The 24,747-nt window shown below is 42.1% G+C and overlaps 1 protein-coding gene across 1 annotated transcript in view; it reads left to right on the top strand.

Moving 5' to 3' along the window:
* Nucleotides 1–913: 913 nt before the first annotated feature.
* Nucleotides 914–24,747, top strand: part of HPGD (15-hydroxyprostaglandin dehydrogenase) — a 29,238-nt gene continuing 5,404 nt past the window's right edge. The window contains exons 1-6 of the mRNA XM_048509009.1: nucleotides 914–1,194; nucleotides 2,755–2,878; nucleotides 6,006–6,112; nucleotides 12,734–12,830; nucleotides 20,491–20,567; nucleotides 22,974–23,137. Of these exons, the coding sequence (XP_048364966.1) occupies nucleotides 1,102–1,194; nucleotides 2,755–2,878; nucleotides 6,006–6,112; nucleotides 12,734–12,830; nucleotides 20,491–20,567; nucleotides 22,974–23,137 (662 nt within the window). The 5' untranslated portion in view covers nucleotides 914–1,101. The remainder of the gene's footprint in view (nucleotides 1,195–2,754; nucleotides 2,879–6,005; nucleotides 6,113–12,733; nucleotides 12,831–20,490; nucleotides 20,568–22,973; nucleotides 23,138–24,747) is intronic.

A 24,747-nucleotide genomic window follows, 5' to 3' on the forward strand; every position in this document is an offset into this window, starting at 1 on the left:
CTGTCGATCTAAAACTCGTTTGCTTCATCAAATGAATTTTCAAGTCTGGAAATGGTGATTAACGTTTACAGCGGTACATACAATAGGTTGCAAAAGCTCCTTTGCTTTACAGTTCACCTTGCCCACAAGTTGGCACGTTGGAGAGGACTTACAAAAATCTCGTATCTCCTTCTCCATGTTTGACTAGCAGAATCTAACTTGAAAACTATCACGAGTCTTATTGCCCAGATGCATTGGTTTTTGCTTCCCCCAGACATTAGTGCATGTATGCTTCAGGGTAGCTCTGTTTGGTCTCTAAAACAGGACTTTGCATTCTATATCAAGCCCTGTACATGTAAAAAAAAAAAAGCTATGACAAAAACTCAGTATTAACAAGCATGTGTTAGATGGCCTCTATTGCCCCTGTTCAGCATGCCTTCCTCTTCCCTCACCATTAAGGATTTTGTTTTGTAGTAGGATTTGGATTCCTTTTAGAACTTTGCTTTTGGCACTTTTCAGTCTTTATCCTGTGGGGCCAAGGAAAAACGTGAGCAACTTTGGGAAGTGCCAAAGGGGGAAAAATCCTAATTTTTCAAAGACGCCTGCAACTTCTTTTCTGTGGAGGAGCAGGAGGATTCCCGAGGTTCGAGTATGAACAGTTCAGCCTGGCTTTTGTTTGCTTATCAAAGGGGGCGGTAAGGAGGGGAGGGCTGGGTCTGAAGCCCCGCCGTTGGCCTCGAGCTCCTTCGGGCACCGATGCGAGTCTTCGCCTGACAGCTCATCTGCCCAGAACTTGGCCGGTGTGTCGCGTCACCTCTTGAACAATCGGCACCGAACGAAAGGAATCGACCGCGCCGCGGGCAGAAGCTTCTGCCAGCGCCTCCGAGAGCAGCAGGAGGAGGAGGAGGAGGAGGAGGAGGGAGGGCCAAAGGGCGGGAGGCAACTTTCCGCGCAGGTGACACCGAGTTCAAGCCTGGGTGTTCGTGTTTTGGCTCGGAAGCTTCTTTCCTTTCCAAGCCAAGCTGTGGGGCACGGCACGGCCGGCGAGGAAGAAGGACCTTTCTTGCCCGAATAGAGAGTCAGTCAGCAAAAGCTCCGGCGGGGACGAGGAGGAGCGGGAGCATGCACCTGAAGGACAAAGTGGCGCTGGTGACTGGAGCAGCCCAGGGCATAGGCAACGCCTGCGCCCAGGCGCTGTTGGAAAAGGGCTGCAAGGTAAGCAAGAGGGCATGGGTGTTGCGGGGAGGGGGCTACCTGCCTCTGGGGGGCGGGGGGGACGTGAAGGAAACAATCACACAGTTGGCGAAAGGGGGTCCAAAGATTCTTGTGACACCCTGAAGACTCGGACCCTCCCCTCCCCTTCCCCCGCATAAGCTTTCGTGGAATAGAGTGCACAGATTTGCCCTTAAGCCCAGAAGGCTTACACGCTGGTGGCACGTGATTCCTGGTTATCTATCTATCCCCTGGAAACAAATATATAGAAAGTAGGTACATAAGACACGCACTAGGCTTCTGATTTCATCATACTTGTTGATGTTCACGTATCTATACGAGATATATGGGGAGTGTATAGAGACAAATAGGTTTGTGGGGTATATGATGGTGAGTTCATGTAAATCTGTGTTAATGTGTAGCTATAAAAACGCTACTAAAACACTGGCATAATTAAGTACTTTCAAGGGGCGTTGAGTTGTGGTAGAATAAAGGTACACTCATAGTATACTTCTTCACCTTTCCTTTAAAATTAGTGGGACTTGTGTTCAGATTTGTGTATGGTTTGTGTTTGTGTATGTGTATGTATATATATAGTATATATGTCTGATTATTTTCCCTTCTATGGTTTGGTTAGCATTCTTATGGAAATGGGTATTCCTTTTTCTCTGAATTTCCTTTCATTTCCCTCGTAAAAAAAGCTGTTGATTATTCTCTTTTTCCCTTTTAAAAGAGATATTTCTCTTTAATTCCTTTTAAATTTTTATTGTCGAAGGTTTTCACGGCCGGATTCAACTGGTTCTGGTGGGTTTTCCGGGCTGTGTGGCCGTGGTCTGGTGGATCTTGTTCCTAACGTTTCACCTGCATTTGTGGCTGGCCTCTTCAGAGGTGTATCACACAGTGTGTAACAGACTTCCCTCTGTGATACACCTCTGAAGATGCCAGCTACAGATGCAGGCAAAACGTTAGGAACAAGATCCACCAGACCACGGCCACACAGCCAGGAAAACCCACCACAACCAGTTTTTATTTTTGTTTGTAGATATATTACAAATTGCAAATTGCACACTTTTGTAGGAGCAGCCCTTGAAGTTGTTTTACATTACATATTACAGGATAGTGCTTTAAAAAGAGGAGAGGAATGTTTGGAAAGATATTGCTTGTCTCTGAGCATCTACAGAGCGAAATTCTGAAATTTAGCTTACCTTCCCCTTTTTCCATCTGATTTCATAGAATCATAGAGTTTGAAAGGGCTGTACAGGCCATTTAGTCCAAGCCCCTGCTCAGTGCAGGATCAGTCTAGAACATCCCTGACAAATGTTCATCCAAAAGGGCATCGTCCATCCAGTTTCTCATTTTTGTTGCCCAGATGTAGAGCTTCAGAGCAGAATTGATTAGATCCAAACCCAAAATTCCTAAATAGAGGAAAAGAAACAAATAATTTGTTGGATTTCAGGGAGAAATTGGGTGAAGAGGAATTAAGGGTTTCTCTTAATAGTCAGTAGTCACACCCCTCTGTTGGCTACTCAGCATTGATTCTTACTGCTTATCTCTTTTGCATAGGTAGGTCTTGTGGATCAGAATGCAGAAGCCGGTAAGGAAAGCAAAGATAACTTCGACAAGCAGTTTGATACACAGAGAACCATCTTCATCCCTTGTGACGTTTCAGATGAAGGACAGCTAAAAGGTAATTGAGGAGAATCAACAAAAAGGATTTTCTTATCGTAGCATACAGCAGCCTGGGAGGAAAATGTGCTACAGAAATAAAAACTGTGCAGTTTTCTTGAAGACTGCTGACATTTGAGATTCAAGTAGCCTTTAAAACTCTACAATTTGGACTAAAGCTGGTGTGTACTAATGTGAAATATTAGCAGTTTGTGTGTGTGTGTGTGTCCTAAACTGAATTATTTGGCGCAATATAAAGAAAATAAATGGCATGAACCATTCAGACCTGGGGGAAATTGCTGAGGAAGTGGTGTAACCCCAGTGTGGTATAAATGCCACTTATGCTGACACGGGGACCATTTATGCTGGCACAGAGGCACTTACATCAGTGTTATGGAGCCATATAGCAGCACAATGCCAGATCACCAATGCAGCCGTGGCGCCAGTGCTCCTCTGACACAGGAATCCTTGAGTCTGCACTCAAGGGGTGTTCCCATGGGCAGAGCCATTTTGTATTGGTTTCCTGAGGCCTTTTTGTTTGGGAATGGACTTGTTTACTGGTGCAGACTTATGCCCATTGAGCTGCATAGTGGATTTCATGGAGGTCAGGGAGAACATTGCTTTTGACTTTCTAACCACAATGCAGCAAGCCTCTGAGGAGGCAGCAATTCTATGTCATCCTCAAGCACACCACAACAAGCCACTCCCCTCAGGATTGCATTCCCAATGTTTGGTGACACCTCTATGAAAACCCCAGGATACTCACAAGCGGCCTTTCCCCACTTACCTTAAGCCCCGCGCTACTTGAGGAGAGTAGTGCGGGGTCCCCCGGCACTCCCCACGACAGGGGCGGCTACAGCACAGCCATCCCGACGCTGACGCTGTCATGCCCCCTCAGCGTGTGGCATCCCAGGCGCTCTTCATGCAAGCCTTTTGATGTTTCTGGCGCAGAAGCGGAGTAGGGATGCACCAGTAGCACCTGGGATGTCGCTCGCTGAGAGCAGTGCGCAGCATAGCGGGGATGGAAAAGAGTGGGGAAAGGCCCACTGTTTTATGTACAGAACTGTTTTAAAACACTAATATAGAATTTTAAGTTCCAAAACCAAATCTTTACATTTTGAAAGGGGTATCTTTTAAAAATGAAACTTGGGATCAGTTTTCAACATCTATAACGTTCACTTTTGTGGGAAAGAGAAGACTGCATAATTTGGAATGGACATGCATTTAACAAGATTTTTTTCTTAACATAACTACTCATCCCTTACAAATTAAACTGCTTTTAAAATCCCTCCCCAACATTTAAGAAAATATTTGTAATTGATATTATGGTGACCATGGGAAGTTAAGTCTGCTATGAGTTTAGGACAGAGTTAGTAGTGCCATATGATCTTAACAATGCTTAGTTAAATGTAAGTCTAATTAACTTCCATGGGGATTACTCAGTGCAGAAAACCCTTGGTATTGAAGATGAATAAGTAAGGACTGTTTTGAAAGAAAATTAAAAAAGCACCTGCTCAGAAAATTTCAGCAGAAGATCTCACACATGCATGTACATGCATGATCACATGAAGGGATTGCTTGTGAGGTCCTGGCTTTAATACTGTTCTTTCTGATGATGAAGTAGAAAATCATTTTATCTGGAAAAGCTCCAAAGGAACTGATGGCTGCGTGTTCAGTTTCTCAATGTTGCTCTGCAATGATTGACTTTGACATTAATGGGCAAACAGGATTTGGTAATGTTTCATCGCTCTAGCTCATCATTTCCCTCCCTGAGCTTCTTTCCCTGGTGCTGTCGCTATCAAGATGAGTGCGCTGCTGTTGTTTCTCTGCCCCACCCCTCCTTTGTGTTTCTCCATTGGTCTCTCTTTGTGGGTGTGTGCATGTGCAAGGGCCTGGGCCTGGACCTTGCTCCTTTGTGCCTTGAGTGGGATGGTCGCAGCACTCCCTCTCTGCTTGAGGTTCCTCCATTCCTTCTTCCTGGCAGGTTAGTGAGTGCAGGCCAGGGCCAGCTCCCCAGTGGTGGAGGGATGGTGGTGAGCACCAAGTAGAAACAGGAGAAGCACCTGAAGCTGCTGAGGGAGACGAGCAACCTCACACCCAACCGCAAGCGCTTTGACTGTGACCAGTGCAGACTCACCTACAGCAAAAGGATGGTGGGCGGCTTCGTGTGTACCTCCTGCTTAAATCCACCTCACAGGGTGAAGTCCATTTCTGTGGCCACTTTCATGCAGCGTGAAATAGAATTTCTGCAGAAGCATGGGAATGAAGTGTGTAAACAGATCGGGCTAGGAATTTCTCCCAACTGGAAGAACTAGTAATACAATTACTAATGGAGTTCAGTATACAGATCTATGTAAAGTGATGCACATAAGAGGCCAACTTTATATTTATATACATACACATGATGGGTCGGAATTCCTTAATCAGGAAAGAGATTGTGCGATATGATGGGGAGGTTAATTAAAATGTCGACTCAGGGCAGAGCATGTCCCTACAGAAATGATATGAACAAATTAAAACAAAGGAATTAGTTGCATTTGATTCTGAAGCTTGAGTTGTACGGTGTACAGTAGGGAGCTGGAAATCTTTGCTGTTGAAACATTTGCAGAAATTTTCTTATATGAGCTGGAGACATTTTATATATATCCAGCTCAGCGCTGAAGTACAGTATGGTGCTTTTGGCATTCTTTTCAGACATGATACTATTTGTAAAATAGTTTTCATTTCTTTCCTATCAAAGCCACTGCCGGCTTGATCTTCGGCCTGTCCGTCGATACCTTCCCAGCCCCAGTGAGTGTGGGGTGGGCAGGCCTGCCCAGCCAGGGTCTAAGAACCAACCCTGAAGCTAGCGCTGCCAGAGCAGTGGAAATCTTTCAAAAGTTGATGCAGCGATCTAAGGAGCCACTACCATGTGGGGGGCGATCTTCCGCCCCCTCCCACATGACTAGATGGCCTCCGCCCAGGGACATGTGACTCCACATGTCCCCATGGGAGGTACACCCTTGCCTCCACCCCAAAATCTCCAGGAATTTCTCAACCCAAAGTAAACAGCCCTATGCAATACCCATAATTGAGGAGGTATCACTAATGTTTTTTAATATATAGAATTGCATAGAAATGAGCTCCCGCCCCTTTTTTCCCTCTTATAGATGCATTTAAGAAGGTATTTGAGCATTTTGGGAGATTGGATATTGTGGTCAACAATGCCGGAATAAATAATGAAAACAACTGGGAAATCACAGTCCAGGTTAATTTGGTAAGTTTACTTCATGTACTGTATCGCCTCATGAGAAATTTTTGAAAATTACATTTTTAAAGGGAATGGCTTCCAGAATGGACAAATATGGGGTTTACGACATTTAGAGAAGGTTTCAGAGGGTAGCCCTGTTTGTCACATAGAACAGCTGAACTTGGTTTCTGATCCTGAGTTTATTCACAAGTTCAGAACAATGGAAACGTCCCCTCCCCCAGAGCTGAATAGAGTCAGTCTCAGTGCTAACTTTCTGCTCTCAAGCATTTTCCCTCTGTTGTGATCAAGCCGACTACAATGAAAATGGTACCTCTGCATCCTGAGTTCTTTTTTTGCAACAACCCTCCTACCATTTGGCTAGGCTACAAGGACTTGGAGAACTCCATTCCAATTCACATCTGAGGAAGCAAACTTTGACTCTCAAAAGTTTATCCCCACAAAATCTTGTTGGTTAGCAATTTTTAATGTGTGTAAAAACATATAGTCTGATCATATATGCTTCTTTACTTAGAAGTAAGCCCTTGCTCCTAGCAAGTATGCTTAGGATTGCAGCAGCAGACTTATGATACCAACTTCTTCTTTAATTGAAGATCTTAAAAGCAGAAGTTACTTAAACATCTCTTTATTGTGCTTGCATGCCTCTAAATCAAAAGCCAAAAATGCAGTTAGATGAACACTGGGTAAAGTCTTTTTCTAATTTTCACGTATTTGAATATTTAGAATAGCTGTTCTAAAACCATAGGTTATAATATCTTTCATGAAAAATGTCAGTCTTTTCTATTCAAACATTATCCTTATCCTTTGAAATAATATAGTACTATATTCCTGCCTACTTTACAAGATTCTTTTTTGTTCATGAGAGTTTTAAATCATGAGTTCTTTGCAGATGTCTAAGTCTTATTTATGGGATCGAAGGCATAATAGAATGTTATTACTTCTCCCCTGTTCCTATTACCTTTGCAAATGGTGGGTTGGACAGTAGTACTTCTGGGCAAATTTCTTTTGAATTTATATATGCACATCCATCATAGTTTTATTCAATTTTTTTGCATTTATGTACTACTTTTCTCCAAATTTACTTTTGATTATTTAAAAAATGCTAAACAAAAATATTCTTCCCCAGCCAAAAGCAGTAGCATTTTCTCAGTCCATAGATCAGTGATGGTGAACCTTTTCAAGACCAAGTGCCCAAATTGCAACCCAAAACCCACTTATTTATTGCAAAGTGCCAACACGGCAATTTAGCCTGAATACTGAGGTTTTAGTTTAGAAAAAACAGTTGGCTCCGAGGTGTGCATTACTCAGGAGTAAGCTTGGTGGTAGTCGGTGGCTTTGCTTTGAAGCAACCGTGTAACTCTTCCAACGGGTGAATCACGACCCTAGGAGGGTTTACGCAGAAGCAAGCCCCATTACCAGCAACTGAGCTTACTCCCAGGTCACGCTTTAGTTATTTGCATGGAAATCAGTGGGGTTTAACAGGCGCGCTTTGAACAGGGTTACCTAGTACTTGGCACTGCTTCCCCAAAAGTAGGTCCTTTTAGGTTTAGTAACTGCTAATAATCGAGTCTCAACGCAGCCCAGAGGCCAGCCTTAGATGGGGTGGGGTGGACTCCTGGTTTGTTGCGCGTACTCCACTGAGAGAAGGCTCTGAGTGCCACCTCTGGCACCAGTGCCATAGGTTCGCCACCACTGCCATAGATGGTCTCTTCAGAAATTTCCAGTCTTAGGTTACTCCTCTTTACTTTCCAGACAGGCTGGAGACAAAATGACAGAAAGGTTGTTGATGGTTTCTTCAGGGGCTCACCAGGTTTGTGGGCACCTATTTTACTATCCAGAGCTGGAGGAGGAGTATGAGGAATTCAAATAAAAGCATTTGCTATAGTGGTTTTCTATTTTATCCAACTTGTTTACATACAAATACTGCCACTATCACAGTGAAATCCTAAGCAGAAATGCAGCCTTCTAAGCCTGTTGACTTTAATGGATTTAGAATGATATGACTCTGTTCAGGGTTGCTTGCTAGAATGATACATTAAGTTACTATCAGGCAGTCATTACAAGATTTGCAATAATGCAACTGACTGAGATATTTTCCTCGGCTTATGGTTGAGAACAGCAACAGTATCCATCTAGCTGGGCTCCCTTTCCCTTTTCCCTTTCCTTCTCCTCCTTTTCCTGTCCTCCTCAGGATTTAGTACAGCCCAGGCATAGGACTGAAGGTCTAAATAAACTGGGAAACTGACCGATTTGTTTAAAATTATGTTTGTTTGTTTGTTCCCCCCCCCCCCCCCATGGCTCTATACAAAATTTTTAAACATTTATTAAAATAAATATTCACAATAATGCCCTTCATGGGGTGATTTCCTGGAGTGGTAAACATTCATCTGCTATCTGCAGAATGGCTGTTTCGCATCACACTGTTAGCATGCAATCTGTTTTGATTAGTGAGAAAAAGAATCAAAAGATACCACCAATAACAAATGTTACCCAATAAAGTGGACCTGATTCAGTACTCTTCTGTTTGGGTAAATTAGCTGCTTATTACAAATTACAGTGCATTTTAGCTGTTGGATGTAAGTGAAAATGAAATGCTGGCACATAGATCAAGCAGTGAACAATGTTAGCACTTATCACAGGAGCTGAATCTGAAACTTGGCTAGTCTGCAGAAGTGATTATATGCCTGTATATTTTTGGCACAGCCCTCAACATACAAGGCACTACTCAAAAAGGAAAGAGTATGAAGAAATTATCAAGAATATGGAGAAAGGTCATGATCAAGTTTAAAATACGAAGTACAGTATGTAACACTGTAAACCGAAACAAACATAGATGAAAGTCACTCCTTAAGACCAGAACATTTTGCAGCTTAGGTTTAGTTTTCATGAACACCTGAAAAGAAACAGAAAGGCAGAAAAGAGAGGTACTCAAATTACTGATATTGTAACTTAAGAAAATGCAAAAAGAAAGGATAAAATAAGAACGACTACTCAGGAGAATACAAAGCTTAATGTCTGAGCATGTTTTGTCTTTTTACATAAATGTCTTAGACAGGCAATGACCTGTGTCATATGCAATGCTATAAAAGAAAACAAACATCAACTCAGGTAAATCATTAATCTGGATTTTTTTTACAATTTGGGATTAGCTTTTACAACCTTTTGAAATAAGAAAGAATAAGAGAGAAATTAAGCGGTCCTAAGTGTGTCTACTCAGAACTAAGAATAAAAGGGGGTGTTCCTCCAAGGAAACTGTCTGTTGGCCCTGTCTGTGGCAAGTTTTCCCCTCTCTGGATCACTTACCCTGGCAGAGGAGATAATCTGCTGGCGGGCAGCCACCACAACCCTCCATTCTCGTCATCCCCGCTGGTTCTGCCAGCATAGCAGGGACATTCCAGAGGTATGGCTAGGGGTGAAGCTGACATTAGTCAACTTCCATCTCTGCTTTGCCTCCTGAGACACCAGTGCTTGGGGCTTGGACTTGCCACCCAGCCATTGAGCCTCATGTAGGACTTTTTGGCAGCAGGTGGGGGAGCCCTCCATTGGGCTCAATTGGTTTACGCCACCCAAAAGGATGGTGCAAGGTGCTGGTGTCCCAGGAGGCAAAGCCAGGCAGCACCACAGAGACGCTGTCCCTGGTCACCCTAGGGCTCTGGATTGGGCTGCTGAGATTACTTCCATAGGTGCTCACATGTCTGATAATGTAGCCACTTTCAGAGGGCTAGGCAGTGGGGTGGGAAAGTCCTCCATTGGGATCAATGGGCTTATGCCACCCAAAAGAGTTGTTTAAGTCCCAAGCCCTGGACACTGGCATCCCAGGAGGCAAAAACACTTTGGTGATAGCAAGGCAGCGCTCAGTGACACTTTCCCTAGTCACCCCAGGGCTCTGGATTGGGCTGCTTGGATTGCTTCTGTAGGTATGCAAATGTCTGATAATGTAACCTAAAGAAAATACAGAAAGAAGGAATATACTAAAATAGCACAATACAAAAGCTTAATGTATTACTACGTTTTGTAATAATTATGCCACTGTTTATATACTGCTGATATTTCTATGAAAGAAAAATAATATTTTAGAACATTTGTTCCATTTTTATTTTGATTGAAGACTCATTCCGTGCATGTTTTTGAATGTGCCAAAACTCCCACTAAGTTCAATATAATTAATTTCTTAGCAATTGTATAAACTATAGTCCATTCATGATATTTTGAAAATAAGCCGTTCTCTTTAGTCACATACTCTGATATTTCTAGATGTGTTACTCTAAAACTGTCTTTTATATAAATTCTATTGTGTTATCAAAATTCATGGAATATCAATCACTTGGACTTTGTTCAGTACAAAAATTAAAGAAGACCCACTCTATATGAAAGAAAGGTTCAGGTCACGATTACTCAATTTGAATTTTTGTGTGTGTATACATTGTATGTACCAGCCAGCCAGTCACTTCAATGACAAGTGGGACTAAGTAGGCTTTAGTTAAAAGATTTTTAGATTAACAGAATCTGTGGATTGGGCTGAAAGGTAAAGTAGATTATTTAAAAAGACCAAACACAAATATAAACACTGGTTTTGATGCCTTCCACCTCAAGACCTATCTCTTCATTTTCAACTCCTTACCAAATATTTTAAACTACATAAAAACACAGAATAATTTCATTCAGGCAAGTGTATCAACTGGAAAGAAAAACTGTGTGTGCCTCTACCCCCTCTATGTTTACTCTCTATTTTCACTGCAACTACCGTATACTCACCTCAAAAACAAACTGCACAGACGGTATCTTTTCTCTCTCTCTCAGCAGCATGTGCAAGAAGGATGTGCACATCCATCTGTTAATAAACCTTTTCTCTCCAACAGAAATTAAATCAGAAATAGTGTAACATAAGAACAGTCTGGAATATTTGTCATCAGAGCAGACAAATGTGTCCATAATTAAATTAGACAGATTGCACACCTATTTTTTCTGCTCATGGCACACAGAAATTATAATGATACACTTTTTCAAAGTGTTCATTGAATCAATCATAATACATGAATCAAACATAATTGAACCAATCCATCTTGATCATAACAAAAAAAGAAGTAAGGAGCTATACCAATACATCAGGAAGACCTAACAGAGTGTTACAGCAGAGAAAGATAACACGAATCAGTGATTGTTTCAGTTTTTTTGCGGTTCTTACTGTTCAGCTTAACAATACCACCAACCATTTTGTTTGGAACATTGCTAAGAATAAAGCTGTCTTAAAATGATATTTAAGTATTTCTTGGGTGAATCATGTGATGCTTTGGACAGGTCAGAAAGAGCATCCAAGTCTGTCTGGCTTCCAGTCCACATGATCAACAATGAGGGCAGGTTGGTATGATAAGGGGAGCAGAAGTCCCTGTCCATACTAGCACATGCGAATCCTGTTAGGTTGGGTTAAGCTGACAGCAACAGAGTCCTAGAATTAGCCCATGCCAGCATAGAATGTGGAGAAGAGGAGGGGGAAAGCTTGTTTGCCAGTTGTGTTACCACTTATCCTGCTCACTTTTTCACCGTTCCCTACGATCACATGAATTCTACAATACAGGCACTAGAATAAGCAAGGGATGAGTTATTAATATGTGGATTCATTATAAGAACTATATTAATGAAAGTTGCAGTTTATGCTTGTTATTGATTAGTCAATATTTGAATTCACCTAGTTCATAAGAAATATGTTTATAGATAATTAAGAAGTAACAAATGAAGGAAGTGAGGGAATAATATGAAAGCATGTAGCTAGGAGAGAAGGTGTCACCAACCTTTAGTATGTGGAATTACTCAGGGAGCAGTCCTCTTCCCGTTATTATTTAAAATTTATTTATGCCCCCTCACCCATCTAATCAGGAGTTTCCGACTGGGCTGTCATCAGTATGTAGATTACACCAAGCGATATCTGTTGATGCCACCCCAAATGTACTGATCGGATGTCTAGAGGCTGTGGTGAAGTGGTTGAAGAAGAGTCAGCTGAAATTGAATCCACTGAAGTAGAGGTTCTGTGGCTCATTCCAGCTCCCAAACCTTGATGGTGTACAATCAACAAGTGGCCATCAGGCGTTTGGGTGTAACTTTCATTCTGACCTCTTACTTATTAGAGCAGTGGTTCTCAACCTTCCTAATGCTGCGACCCTTTAATACAGTTTCTCACGCTGTGGTGACCCCCAACCCTAACATTTATCCATTTTACAGATGGAGAACGCTGATGCAGAGAGTCTTAGGCGACCCCTGTGAAAGGGTCGTTCGACCCCCAAAGGGGTCCCAACCCCCAGGTTGAGAACCACTGTATTAGAAGGTATCGGTCATCCCTCTTCTCTTATTTTTCTCCTTTTTAACTGGTCCTCATTATTCTTACGTGGTTAAGGGCACCACTGGAATTTTAAGAGATACTGAGGATTTTAAATGGCAAACTATATGATTTTAAATTGCTGTTGGAAACTGTGGTGAGCCGCCCTGAGCCAGACTTGGTTGGGAAATGGCAGATCAGAAGTCAAAAGAATAAACAAACAAGTAAATTAAATGTGTACTGATAGAGTAGTTTAAGCAGACTAATGCCAAAATGAGATGCTGCTAAGTATAGTACCTGCTTTGTATTTTCTGTATTAGATTTCAGTGATTAGAGGAACATATATTGGTTTAGAATACATGAAAACAGAAAATGGAGGCAACGGTGGGGCTATTGTAAATGTCTCATCAATAGCAGGTAAGAAAGTTGTATAATTTGTCAATTCCTGACATATTTTCAAAAGCAAATCAGTACTTAATAGCCATTTTCTAACTAAAATAGATTATAATTTTACTATTGTTTTAAATGTTTATTCCATTCATTACTCAGGTTTCCAGAATGGGACTTGGGATGGGTTGTGGTTCAGTTGAAGAACATCTGCTTGGCATGCAGAAAGTCCCAGGTTCAATCCCCAGCATGTGCAGATAAAAGGATCAGGGGTGGGTAGTGTGAAAAACCAATACTCAACGATTTTACTCATTGGTCACTACATCCTCTTTGTGTAATTTGAGCTCTACACAGCCTAGATCAGTGGTTCTTAACCTTCCAAATGTCGTGACCCTTTAATACAGTTCCTCACGTTGTGGTGACCCCCAACCCTAACACTTATCCATTTTACACATGGAGAACACTGATGCAGAGAGTCTTAGGTGACCCCTGTGAAAGGGTCATTCGACCCCCAAAGGGGTCCGACTCACAGTTTGAGAACCACTGGCCTAGAGAAAGCTAAGGAATCCATACAAAGATATTTCACATTCTTCTTATGGAGAGATTCTCATACCACTGAAATCAACTTCATTCTACTTTTACTTTCCCGTTTCCCCTGCCCCCCCCCCCCCCACCACACACACACAAGGTTACAGGCTGGTAATTGCTCTTGTCCCATCTATATCCATCTTCCTACCTTCTATTTATATGGGGTTTTTTTTCTCATACACAATCTAGTTTGCATTTGCTTTGGGAATTATAGCACTCACATAAAATGGTATCTCCCACTTCCTATCCTATTTTACACACCAAAAAGGAAGGAGGAAAATATTACATTGTATAGGGATGGTTTTTTTTGTCAGAGGAGAAGGACTTCTTTAGTCTAGTGATATAATGCTGGATATAGTACCATGATAGAAATAACTCTATATCAAGATGAAACTAGATGTGATTGTTGATGCTGGCCTACTGGCAAAAATAGCAGTCCTATATCCAGATTTCCTCTCTCCTTCCCCAGAATTTTTAGCAGAGTTCTCAAGCTGTGATGTTGTGATATCATAGTTTTCCCCATTACTCATGATTGGTGAAAATGTAGGGAAATTATAATAACAAGCCTAACAACATGTTGTAGGAAGAAGAGAGGGAATGCCCAGTTATGCCCAGTCCTGAACTTGAAGATAACCAAAATTTAAATGGACCATGGGGAAACCGAAATGGACCATGCGGAGGGTGTGTGTTCTTCCCAATGTAAAAGGAGGTTATTGCACTTACATTGCAATCCTAAAGTGTTCTACACCCTATTTGTACATTTTATTTTAGCAATTTCTGTCTTACGTCTTCTTGGACTTGAGGCAACAAACAATTCAGCAACCAACTATGCTTCAACGATATGAATAATAGAATCCTACTCTGGTCTATTCAATGGGCTTATTCCCAAGAAATTGTTTTGAGATTGTTCCGTTGATCTCAGACTGAAAAATTTTATTCAGCACTTCAGAAGATAATTTCTGAGTGTTTAAAGTTAATATTGAGTCAGAGACAAATGTCATTTTCTGAGGGGGCTGACCCTGAAGAATGCATGGAAACTTTTCCAAAAAATTCAATTCAAGGTTTGTAACTCCCATTGGGGAGAGCATATTTCATCAGTGTGAATACAATTGCACCAAATATTAATTTCAAAGTGATGGGATTTAACAAACCAAAAGAGCAGCTTCTACCTGTAGAAGCTGTAGAATCTGGCTGTGACTTAAGTTTAACTGCTGCCTCTTTTTACCACCACCTCCATATTTTGGAATGACCTGCCCCCAAAAACCTGCCTCTTTCATTTTTGGTCTTTGGTCTGTGTTATTTCAGAAGACATTGAGAGATATGATGAATTATAACAAACCGTTGACATGATCCTGCACATTGATTCTATCAACTGTCTCATTGATCTGACTAGGAAAGGCTGACTGAGGGAAGAAATTCACTCAACAAATAAATTTCAAATTGAGAAAAAGAATAAGTCAATTTGACCAGAATGATTTAAAGTTGTAGTAATCATTGACTTTTGTTTGGTATGATTGGCAAAAGATTTCACCAAATTGCTATGTCCAGTTTTTCATTTGAGAAAAATAATTTAAAAATATTATTTGTAAAAAATGTTTTTGACCTTTTTTTAAAAAAAAAAACTATTGTTACAAGTGATATTTTAAATTGATTATTTTCCTCCTCACTTAGCTTTTAAAATTTCATGAATTCATGTGCATGGAGAATGTTCATTTTGTCCCATGTTTTAGAGATTTATTTATATAATTAAAACATTTCTGTGCTGCCTTTTCACCCAAACAAGGTAACCCCAAGGTAGCAAACATCAAAACATTAAAACAGTTCAACACGAAGACAGCATTTAAAATAAAGTATATATAAAATAAAAAATTCAATACAAATATAAGAACATACAAACACACCTAACAGCACAATTAGGGAGGAAGACTAATAACACTGAGAGAATGTCTAACAAAAACAATAAAAGTCATCACCCAGATCCTCTGCACAGCATTTTAAAGACATCTTGGGACATCTTAGGGGGAAAAGTTGCTTTTTTTGTCCAGAGCATGAACAAATAAAGTGCTAGAGGAGGCAGTGGGTTTTTTCTCCCCTCCCCCTTTCTGCTGCTTGAATCCTCAGTAATGCCTACGATTTGCTGAAGATTTCCCCCAATGGTTTCCTCTCCTTGCATCACACTCGCTCGCTTTTCCTGCATGCAAAGTACATGAATAAAGTTAAGAAGTTTTTGGCGATCTAAGGAACATGTTGTTTTTCGATGTATTGTCGAAGGCTTTCACAGCCAGATTCAACTACTGTAGCTGTGGGTTTTCCAGGGTGTGTGACCATGGTCTGGTAGATCTTGTTCCTAACATTTCACCAGTATCTGTGGCTTTCATATTCAGAGATGTTTTATAGAGAGAAGTGTCCAGCCCAGAGAACGCAAAACAACCAGTTGAATCTGGCTGTGAAAGCCTCCCAGTATATTTTACAGGTAGCCCCACTGTTGAACAGTTCCTCCCAGTCCCAACCCAGAAAGGCAGTACACAAGGTTACCATGTTTAGAAGCCATTGAAAAGTCCAGGGGAATTAATAAGGCCACACTCCTCTATCTATCTCCCGGGGGTCATCCACCAGGATGACCAGGGCTGTTTCAGTCCCATAACCAGGTCTGAAGTCAGATTGGAATGGATTTCAATGATCTGCTTTATTCAGGAATCCCTGAAGTTGCCCTACTTATTGAATCACCTTGCTCAAGAATGGTACATTTGAAACTGGATAATAGGTATTCAATTCTCTAGTGTAGTTTTTTTAGGGGGTGAGGAGGAGAGTGTATGCACCACTTCTTGCTTCCAGGCAGGGGCAATCATGCCCTCTCTCGGGGAGGCATTCACAGTATTACAGACCAGTCCACCAGCGCCCCCCCCCCCCCAACAGATTGAAGCATCCAGGAGGGGCAAGAATCATATACGCAGGTGCTAAATCTCAAACTTCCAAGAAACTTGTCCACTTTCTCAGAATGAACAAGCTAAAAGATATCTCATGTAACTGTACAAATTGGCATCTTGGAACTATCTGATCCTGTTCCTGCTAAGGCAGAGACCAAATTGTAATCAATGCAATAGATTTTTATTCACAAAGGGCTTAGCAAAATGATCACAGTGGGTTGCAGGACAGTCTACTTCCTCCAGTTGATTGGTATATAAGAAGTGCTTGACCATCTGGAACAGTTACTCAGGTCTACTTTGTAGATGCAAGGGAGGTGGTGAAATAATTATTTCTTCACTGTCGGCGAGTTGTTGGGTTTGGCCACAGATTAGAAATAGTTCCTAGAGAGCCAGTTGTGAGAATGTTGATGAGTCCTGCACTACACTGGCTGTAAGGGACTGTTTACAGCAATATAGCCTGCTATTGTGCAGGACTGAAAAAAGGAGCTGCTTAATGACCTTTCCCCCTTAATTTTTCATATGGCAACAAGTAGTGTTTCCTTTAGAAAGGGATGCCATTATTGACAGATGAAGTATCTTTTCAGTTGTTTCTTAAAATCTTTGATTAGATTAGAGAATATTAAGGAAATATCCACTTGTTGAAACATGTTGGGTTGGCTCCACACATGTAATTTCAAAGTAGAACAGTTGTTATACTGGCAGAACAGCACTGCCATCAGTAGAGGAGGAAAGAACAAATTTTGTAAGTTTTTCCCTCCCAGTGAAGGCCTTTATTTGTTCTTATGCATTCCTAAACACCCCTTGACCACTCCTACAACACCCAAGAAGAGTTATAGATGGCATGATGGACTGCAGCAGGAGGTGGATCTTGAAGCAGGGTAACAGTGGCAGGAAGGACAATGTCCTTTGTCCTCTTATGCAGACCTTGTGTCTCAGAAGAACCCCATTGGTTTAGGATCCCTGTTCCATCTTGTACTCCAAGGGATTTGGGCATCAGCAGCCACTCAAGTGGCAGTCACTTATCCTGCTTTCCCAAACCTTGAAGGGGCTTCTCTCTCTCTCTTTCAGTTTACCCACTGCACTACCTGCCTTTTGTAGAAATTATCCACTGAGAAGATCAGCATCCTCAGCTCCCCTTCCCTTCATTTCATTCTAAGGCCTAGCCCAGGGGTCTGCAACCTGCAGCTCTTTCAGCCTTATACTGCAGGTCCGCGTGGCCTGGAGATCGGAGGGTAGTGTGGGCGTGTCCCTCCAGACCTCCAGAGCAGCGCTGGAAAGAAAGGTGAGTGGAGGGGCTGAACTGGAGGTGGCTCCGTGCGTGAAGGTGCCGCTTTTCGCGTCCCCTCCACTCACCTCTCCTTCCAGTGCTACGCTGGAGGTCAGAGGGTAGCATGGGCATGTCCCTCCAGAGCAGCTGCCATCCCCCCTCTGCCATCCCCACAGCCACCTTCCCCCCCTGCCCCACGACTGCCTGCTCCATTGGGCAGAGGGGGTTTTCCCTGGTGTCACTGCCTCCCTCAGCGTGAGAGGCAGTGGCACTGGGCAGGCTGGGGCCACCATCCCCCCTCTGCCCCACAGAGCAGGCAGCTGCCTGCTCCGTCAGGCAGAGGAGATTTCCCTGCCCGGCGCCTCCACCTTCCAGGGCTGGAGGGAAATGTGAGTGGAGGGGCTGAAGCAGAGGCAGCTCTGTGCTGAGCCCACCTCTCCAGCTTGGTAGATCTTTGGGGCCATGGAAAGTGGGTCCAAATGGCTCTTTGGGTGGTAAAGGTTGCTGACCCCTGGCCTATCCTCATGTTGCGTCTCCTGCTGTCTGATTATCATGCTGGGGCAATCTTGCTGCCCTCGACCACTATGGGGAGATTAGCCACTTGTCAACTGATGGTCCTTCTTTCTTCTCGTGCCACTTTAAATAGTTTTTCAGCAGCAGAGGTCATGTGTTACGGAGAACAACTATTAGCATTAAAAATTATAAAATTGAATTAACTTAGAAACCCATAACACAAAAGTTACATAATTTGTTACATAGAGTGTCTTTTTGTCATATTTATGTTTAACTAATGTTTGTATTCTATTATTTCTGAAATTAAAAAAAAATTAGAAAGCAAATGCTGGAACTCAGCAGCAGATTGGGCAAGGGATCCAAAACAAAATATAAACACGTAATTCCTCTGTCCATCAGTCTATATCCCCAGCTGCCTTATCCTATGACAGGCGCTCAGTGGTTTTGAAAGGTTCTCAATATCTTGGGGGCTTTGTTGAGGCCTGCAGGCCCTGCAAGGTATCCCATCTGCCTATATGGAATCAACAAAAAAGAATCCCCCTGGTGCCAAAGGGTTTTGCTATCTCTGCTCTCCCTCCCCCAACCTGTGGGTCAAATAAGTCTTGAAGTCTCCAGGAAAGGACACTTTAACCTTTTAAATCTTCTAAATTAGATGCTTGCTAGATGTCACTTTCAGCCAGTGTGGTGTGCTGACCATTTCATTGTCTCCAGGCAGGGAGCAATTAGCATTTCTAAAGCGGGGCTGGGTAAGGCTCTTCTCCTCCTACCTGTTCTTTGCTAAGAGAAGAAAAACTTCTTGAAACTCAAGGTGAAGGTTCTGTACAGTCCTAACCTTCATTGCAAACTGCATTTCTTTACAGACCTATTGTTCACATTTGCACAGCAGTCTATTTGGTTATCATACCCTCACTGAGCAATTGCTGAACTGAGGATCTGTGGCATAAAGGAAACAGCTAGTGAGAATATAAAGAGTTGAGTTCCCTTGTTTACGTTTCCTTTTTTAGGAGTCAGAAATTTTGGCATTGCTGCTAACAGCAAGCAGTTAAGGACTTGGAATCCTTATCTTTGAATTTCCTGCCTTATCTTTGAATTTCCTGTCTATTATAATGGATGTTAGTCATAAATTGAGTCTATATGTCTGTTAAATACTATTATTTCCACTTCAAATAAACATGGGAAGTTATACCAACAGAATCTGGTGCTCAAAATACCCAACAGCACAAATAATAGAGGACTGTACATGGCTTGCCTCAGCCAGACTCTTGTAAGAATAAGAACAATAAGCTGAAAACTAGCAGTCATTTCTATTTTCTTAACTTTCACAAACCGAAGAAAGGACCCAGCCGGTAAAACAACTTGCAAATGGCTTTATTTGTGTTTTAGTCTAAATTCTTGACTTCTAATTTTTAATTAGTTCTAAGAACATGTGTTAACTGACAGTCCAATCTGGGCGGGGGAGGGGATCTGCTTATGGTTGCAATGCAGGGCTATGCTGGTGAGTTTTCCCTTCCCAGGGTACTTTCCCTGGAGGAGGGGCAAATCTGCCAGAGCCACTGCCCTCCATGGTGGGCAGACAATGCACAACGCCATGTCAATGCTCCTGCTCCCCTGCCACTTCTGCTGGTGTAGTGGGGTCATTCCAGAGGCATGGCCAGGGGTGAAGCCAACATTAGTTGGCTTTCACCTGGTATTTGTCTTCCAGAATGCTGGCATTGGGGACTTGGACTTATACCACCCTTTTTGGTTGCTTCAGCCCATAGAGTCCAATAGAGTCCACTCTTTTCAACAGTCAGAAGGCCCTTTTTTTCCATTTCCCATGCCATTGAAAAGACCTTCTGGAGGTGGCTTGGTTGCCCCACAGCAATGTGTTCTTCTGCCAAGGGCTATGGATTGGGCTGCCGGACAACTAAGAATATTTATTTATATCTCACTTTTCTCTCCAATGGGAATCCAAAGTAGCATACAACATCATTCTGCCCTCCTGCATTTTACCCTCACAATAATCTTCTGAAATAGGTTCTGGCAAGTTTCCATAGCAGAGCAGGGATTTGCTTCTGGACCTCACAGATCCTAGACTAACACTGGCTCATTCCGCACATGCAGAATAATGCACTTTCAAACTGCTTTCAGTGCTCTTTGAAGCTGTGCGGAATAGCAAAATCCACTTGCAAACAGTTGTGAAAGTGGTTTGAAAATGCATTATTTTGCGTGTGCGGAAGGGGCCACTGTTTTTAAGCAAAATGCAAATAACTACTTTCAACTGTTTCAGTCAAACAACAAGGTAAAATACATGAACAGAAATGTTAATTGTATAGGCTTATACTTGCATGCAATATTTAGCAGAATGTATCTTGATTTTTAATTAATATTCATGTCTTTATTTCCCTCATTCAAGGACTTGTGCCTGCTCCATATCAACCAGTATATTGTGCTTCAAAGCATGGGGTTATTGGATTCACTCGTTCAATAGCTGTGAGTATAAACAGCTGAAGAATTATCATAATTTCCTAACAACAACAATTGCCTTCCTACTTTAACAAACAACCCAATCCAGATCGGGCTGGCAGATGGAGGCAGTACTACTCTGGCCCTACCGAGCCCCCTCCAAAGGGATTTCCTGCAGCAAAAGTACCTTATTTATGGTCAGTGACCAAAACATAATAATCTCAGATACAACAAATATCAAAACAAAATTACAATAGTATGAAGTACAGTTATACGTCTCTCCCAAAAACAAATTGTTTATTACCCATTACTCTGCTGCCCTGAGGGTTCCCACACAGAAAATCTACTTATGTAGAGATTCCCAAATCAACACAACAATAAATGAACCAAATTATTCACACTTTTTAATTACAAACAGGCAAAACTTGGCTACCTGTCTGGTAATAATTTCTTCCTTGTAATAATTTATCACAGCAGGATTTGTCAGAGTGATGTATCCTGTCATTATAGACTCGAGTCAAACATTTCTTCCTCACCTCCTCATAATAGGGGCAATAAAACAATATATGGTCCATGGTCTTTACGACATTCTAGGGGTAAGCGCATAATCTCTCCTCATAGAGAACGAAGTCCAGAAAGTAAAAAAAAGAGCACACCCCTCAGGGAATCCCCCATAGGAGAAAGCAGAGATACGCCATGTCTCCACTGGTGGATAGTGGTTGAGTGGCCCTCTGGAAGCCAACTAAGGCCAGCAGTGTCCCCTGGTCCATCTTAAGAACATGCTGTCAGTGTTTTACACCAGCAAGCCTGAGCAGGACAGGTGACTTCCAAGTTGAGCACCATGGAACCGAACGATACCTGCCTAGTGAGCTAAGTACCCCCCCCCCTAGCTCATTTGCCCCTTTTGCCAGTGGTAAAGGCATTTCTGCCAGTGCGGGGGTGCCCTGACTCCAGAGGGGGATTCACCCATTATTTTTCTTTGGAAAAGGGAGTCAAAGTAATTTAATCTATTGAAAGCAACTGGATGCTTCATTCAATGGCAGTGGGCTAGAATGGTCTTACCAAGTTGCCTGCGCCTGCTGCCCAAAGTCCTCTCTCAGTGGAGTGATGGAAGCAAAATGAGGGGATGCTATGACATCATTACTAGTAAATGTAGGTGATGTCATGGCGTTTCACAACATTCTAAGAATCTCACAGATCTCAATAGCTTTTGCCATAGCATTTGGGAGAATTCCAGAGCACTGTGAGATGTCATTTCCCTTGCCCTGTGCTCCTAAGTGGTCTGGTCCCCAAGACATTTCCAGCTAGCAACTGCAGACTAGACCCACTCAAGATGGAGAATGGGCAAAATATAAGTATATTTAAAAATAAAATCATTTTTCTCTTTAATGCTCAATATAAATCTGATATTTTTAATATTGCCCAGGTTATCTGGATGAACAAAATCATTGCTAAGCAAGGTGCCTAAAATGACAACAGCATAAACCCATGCAAAATATTTGTATTCACTCCAGACACTGTGTTTGGCAGTGTCCAATAGGTTTTGCATTTAAAAACAGGTATATTCTTATTTAAACATGAAGCATGTTTCATGGCAAATTGTTTATATTTTTGATGAGCAAAGACTGATTAATGAGTCCATAAAGACTCAAAAGAGAGGCAGTAGGCTAAGAGTTCTATCTTTTCTTCCCTCTCATTAATCTCTTATGATATCTAAGATCTAACCATCTTGTGAGGAGGAAGGAAATTGTGAGAGACAAATTAATAGTACTATCTATGTGCTTCCCCTTCTAACTGAACCAACCAACTTGGACTGCACAACTGATAGACAAACTGCTTCTCACCTGCAGGCCGGATTCTGCAGGCAGGCTAGTTATATGTTGCTTCTTTTCACTTTGTTGTTTAAAGGCAACCTGAATTTAAGTAGCTTGATTCAGCATTAGCCACGATTATGTTTGTTGTTCTACAAATAAGAATTAAACAATATTTCCAAATCCGCTTTCCATCCATTAAAATCTTAGTATAGTAGATTGTATGCCTCATAATAAGCACTGCGACATTCCACACTCATTTGCAAACCTCCTCCAAAAATATTCCAAAGACAAATGATCCCCAAAAGGTAAAATTTAATAATGGAATACTGGTGTTTTTATTTTATTATTGATTTATTTCATTTATATGCACCTTTCTGCCCGTGGGGATCCATTACAACTTGCATTATTTTTTTCTCCTCAATTTTATTTTAAGAACAACTCTGAAATAAGCTAAGCTGAGAGTATATGGCTGGCCTTCGTTACTGTAGCAAGCTGTCACAGCAGAGTCTTCCACTTCCTAGTCCGACATTCTAGCCACAGTTCCACATCAGCTTTGAATTGAATAAGGCTTGTAAATAGAATAGGAACACTTAGCATGTCTATGTTTTTTTTTTAATAGGGGGCCTCTAAAGAAAAAAACTATGGTGTACGGATAAATACAATCTGTCCTGGTTATGTTAACACACCAATTCTTCAAACAATTGAAAAAGAAGAGAATATGGGCCAATATTTAGAATTCAAAGAAAACCTCCAAGCTTTGATGAAGTTCTATGGTTTATTGCCGTGAGTAAAGCACATCCAATGCTAATTGTTACCTTTATCCAACAAAGAAAATACATAGCAGTGCTGCAGGCTGTTATGCACAGCTAAGATGCTTTAGGGAGACTGCAGAAGGTAGAAGATAAAGAGGGGGCCAATAGCATAGTGTAGTAATGATTAAAAATAGTGTTGGGGGATATAAGCCTGTTTAAGATGTCCAGATATAGTGGCATGGACAGCCATTAATGTGTGGTATATCTCAGTGTACTCCCTCTCTTAAGTGGAGATACTATCAGCTATTCCAATTGTGTTTTATCTTGGAGTTTTAAAGTGCTCCATTTCCCTGGCAGCTGTCCTGTCATCCTGGCCGTCTGAAAGACAGGGGGAATAAATGATAGTAGTTTTATTCTCCAGACTTACAACTTGCATGCTAAAAATAAAACAGTTCTCAAGAGGGTTCATCTTTTGCTGTTTGGAAGATGCCCCCAAAGAGAAATCACATTAGCTTGTCTAGAACATAAGAAAGAGCCTGCTCGATCAGACCAGTAATGATAAATTCTACCAAGGACATAGGTAAGGGGGGGGGGGGTTCCTCAGGTTCAACCCCCCCATTCATGTCCGAAGCTCCGCCCCCCCATTTAAGGGTTTAAAAAACATTTTAGTGTTTTTTATTTTTGGCCTGCAGGGGGCACATTGTTTAGGCTAGCCCAGGGGTAGGGAACCTGCGGCTCTCCAGATGTTCAGGAACTACAATTCCCATCAGCCCCTACCAGCATATTGTTGGGAGGCATGCTGACAGAAACTGATAGAATTCTGCAGTTCCTGAACATCTGGAGAGCCGCAGGTTCCCTACCCCTGGGCTAGCAGCACCAAATTTTCAGGGATTGTTTGGGGGACTCGTCTGATGATACTATTCAAGTTTGGTGAGGTTTGGTTCAGGGGATCCAAAGTTATGGACTCCCAAAGGAAAACATAACCCACCAAATACCCACTGCAGAGCCGCTGGAGATCTGAGCAGCTCCAAATGCCTCCTGATAGTCTAATGCCTCTATACCTTGGTTTATAGCAGACATCGCCAATGACACTGCCATTAGAGTCCTGCTGCTGATACCTGGATTTATTGGAATGTTGTGCACACTCATCATTTGAGCTCACACCTCCCTTGCAGAGCTTCCAAGAAAAAGTCAGGACGTAGCTTCCCTCCTAATAACCCAGAGTGAGGTTGCCCAGAAACAAAAAGGAAGTGGCAGGTGGGCAAAATGGCAGATTGGATTAGCATAACTGGAGCACCTTGCATCAGGGACTTCTTTTTTGAATGGAAAACAATGGGAAAGCCCCCCCCCCCCCCGCAAAACAAACAGCCATGCCAAAAGCAGTGAGTGCACAATAGCCCTATGGAGAGCTTTCCCCCTCAATAATGTCTAAATACAGCCTCCTTCAAGGAACTAAGGTAGCAGCTCTGAGAGGCAGAAAATTTAACTGTCTCCCTTAGGAGGTTTCCTACCTCATCCAGACAGGATTTAACCAGCCAAGAGAGGAGGGGTTCAAGTAGCAGGTTGCTGTCAATGTCCGACAAAGAAGGCAACTGCCCAATAGCTGGTGGCGAGAAATAAATAACTTTCAAATGTGGAATT

The sequence above is a fragment of the Sphaerodactylus townsendi genome, linkage group LG10, assembly GCF_021028975.2.
Source record: "Sphaerodactylus townsendi isolate TG3544 linkage group LG10, MPM_Stown_v2.3, whole genome shotgun sequence".
NCBI lineage: Eukaryota > Metazoa > Chordata > Lepidosauria > Squamata > Sphaerodactylidae > Sphaerodactylus > Sphaerodactylus townsendi.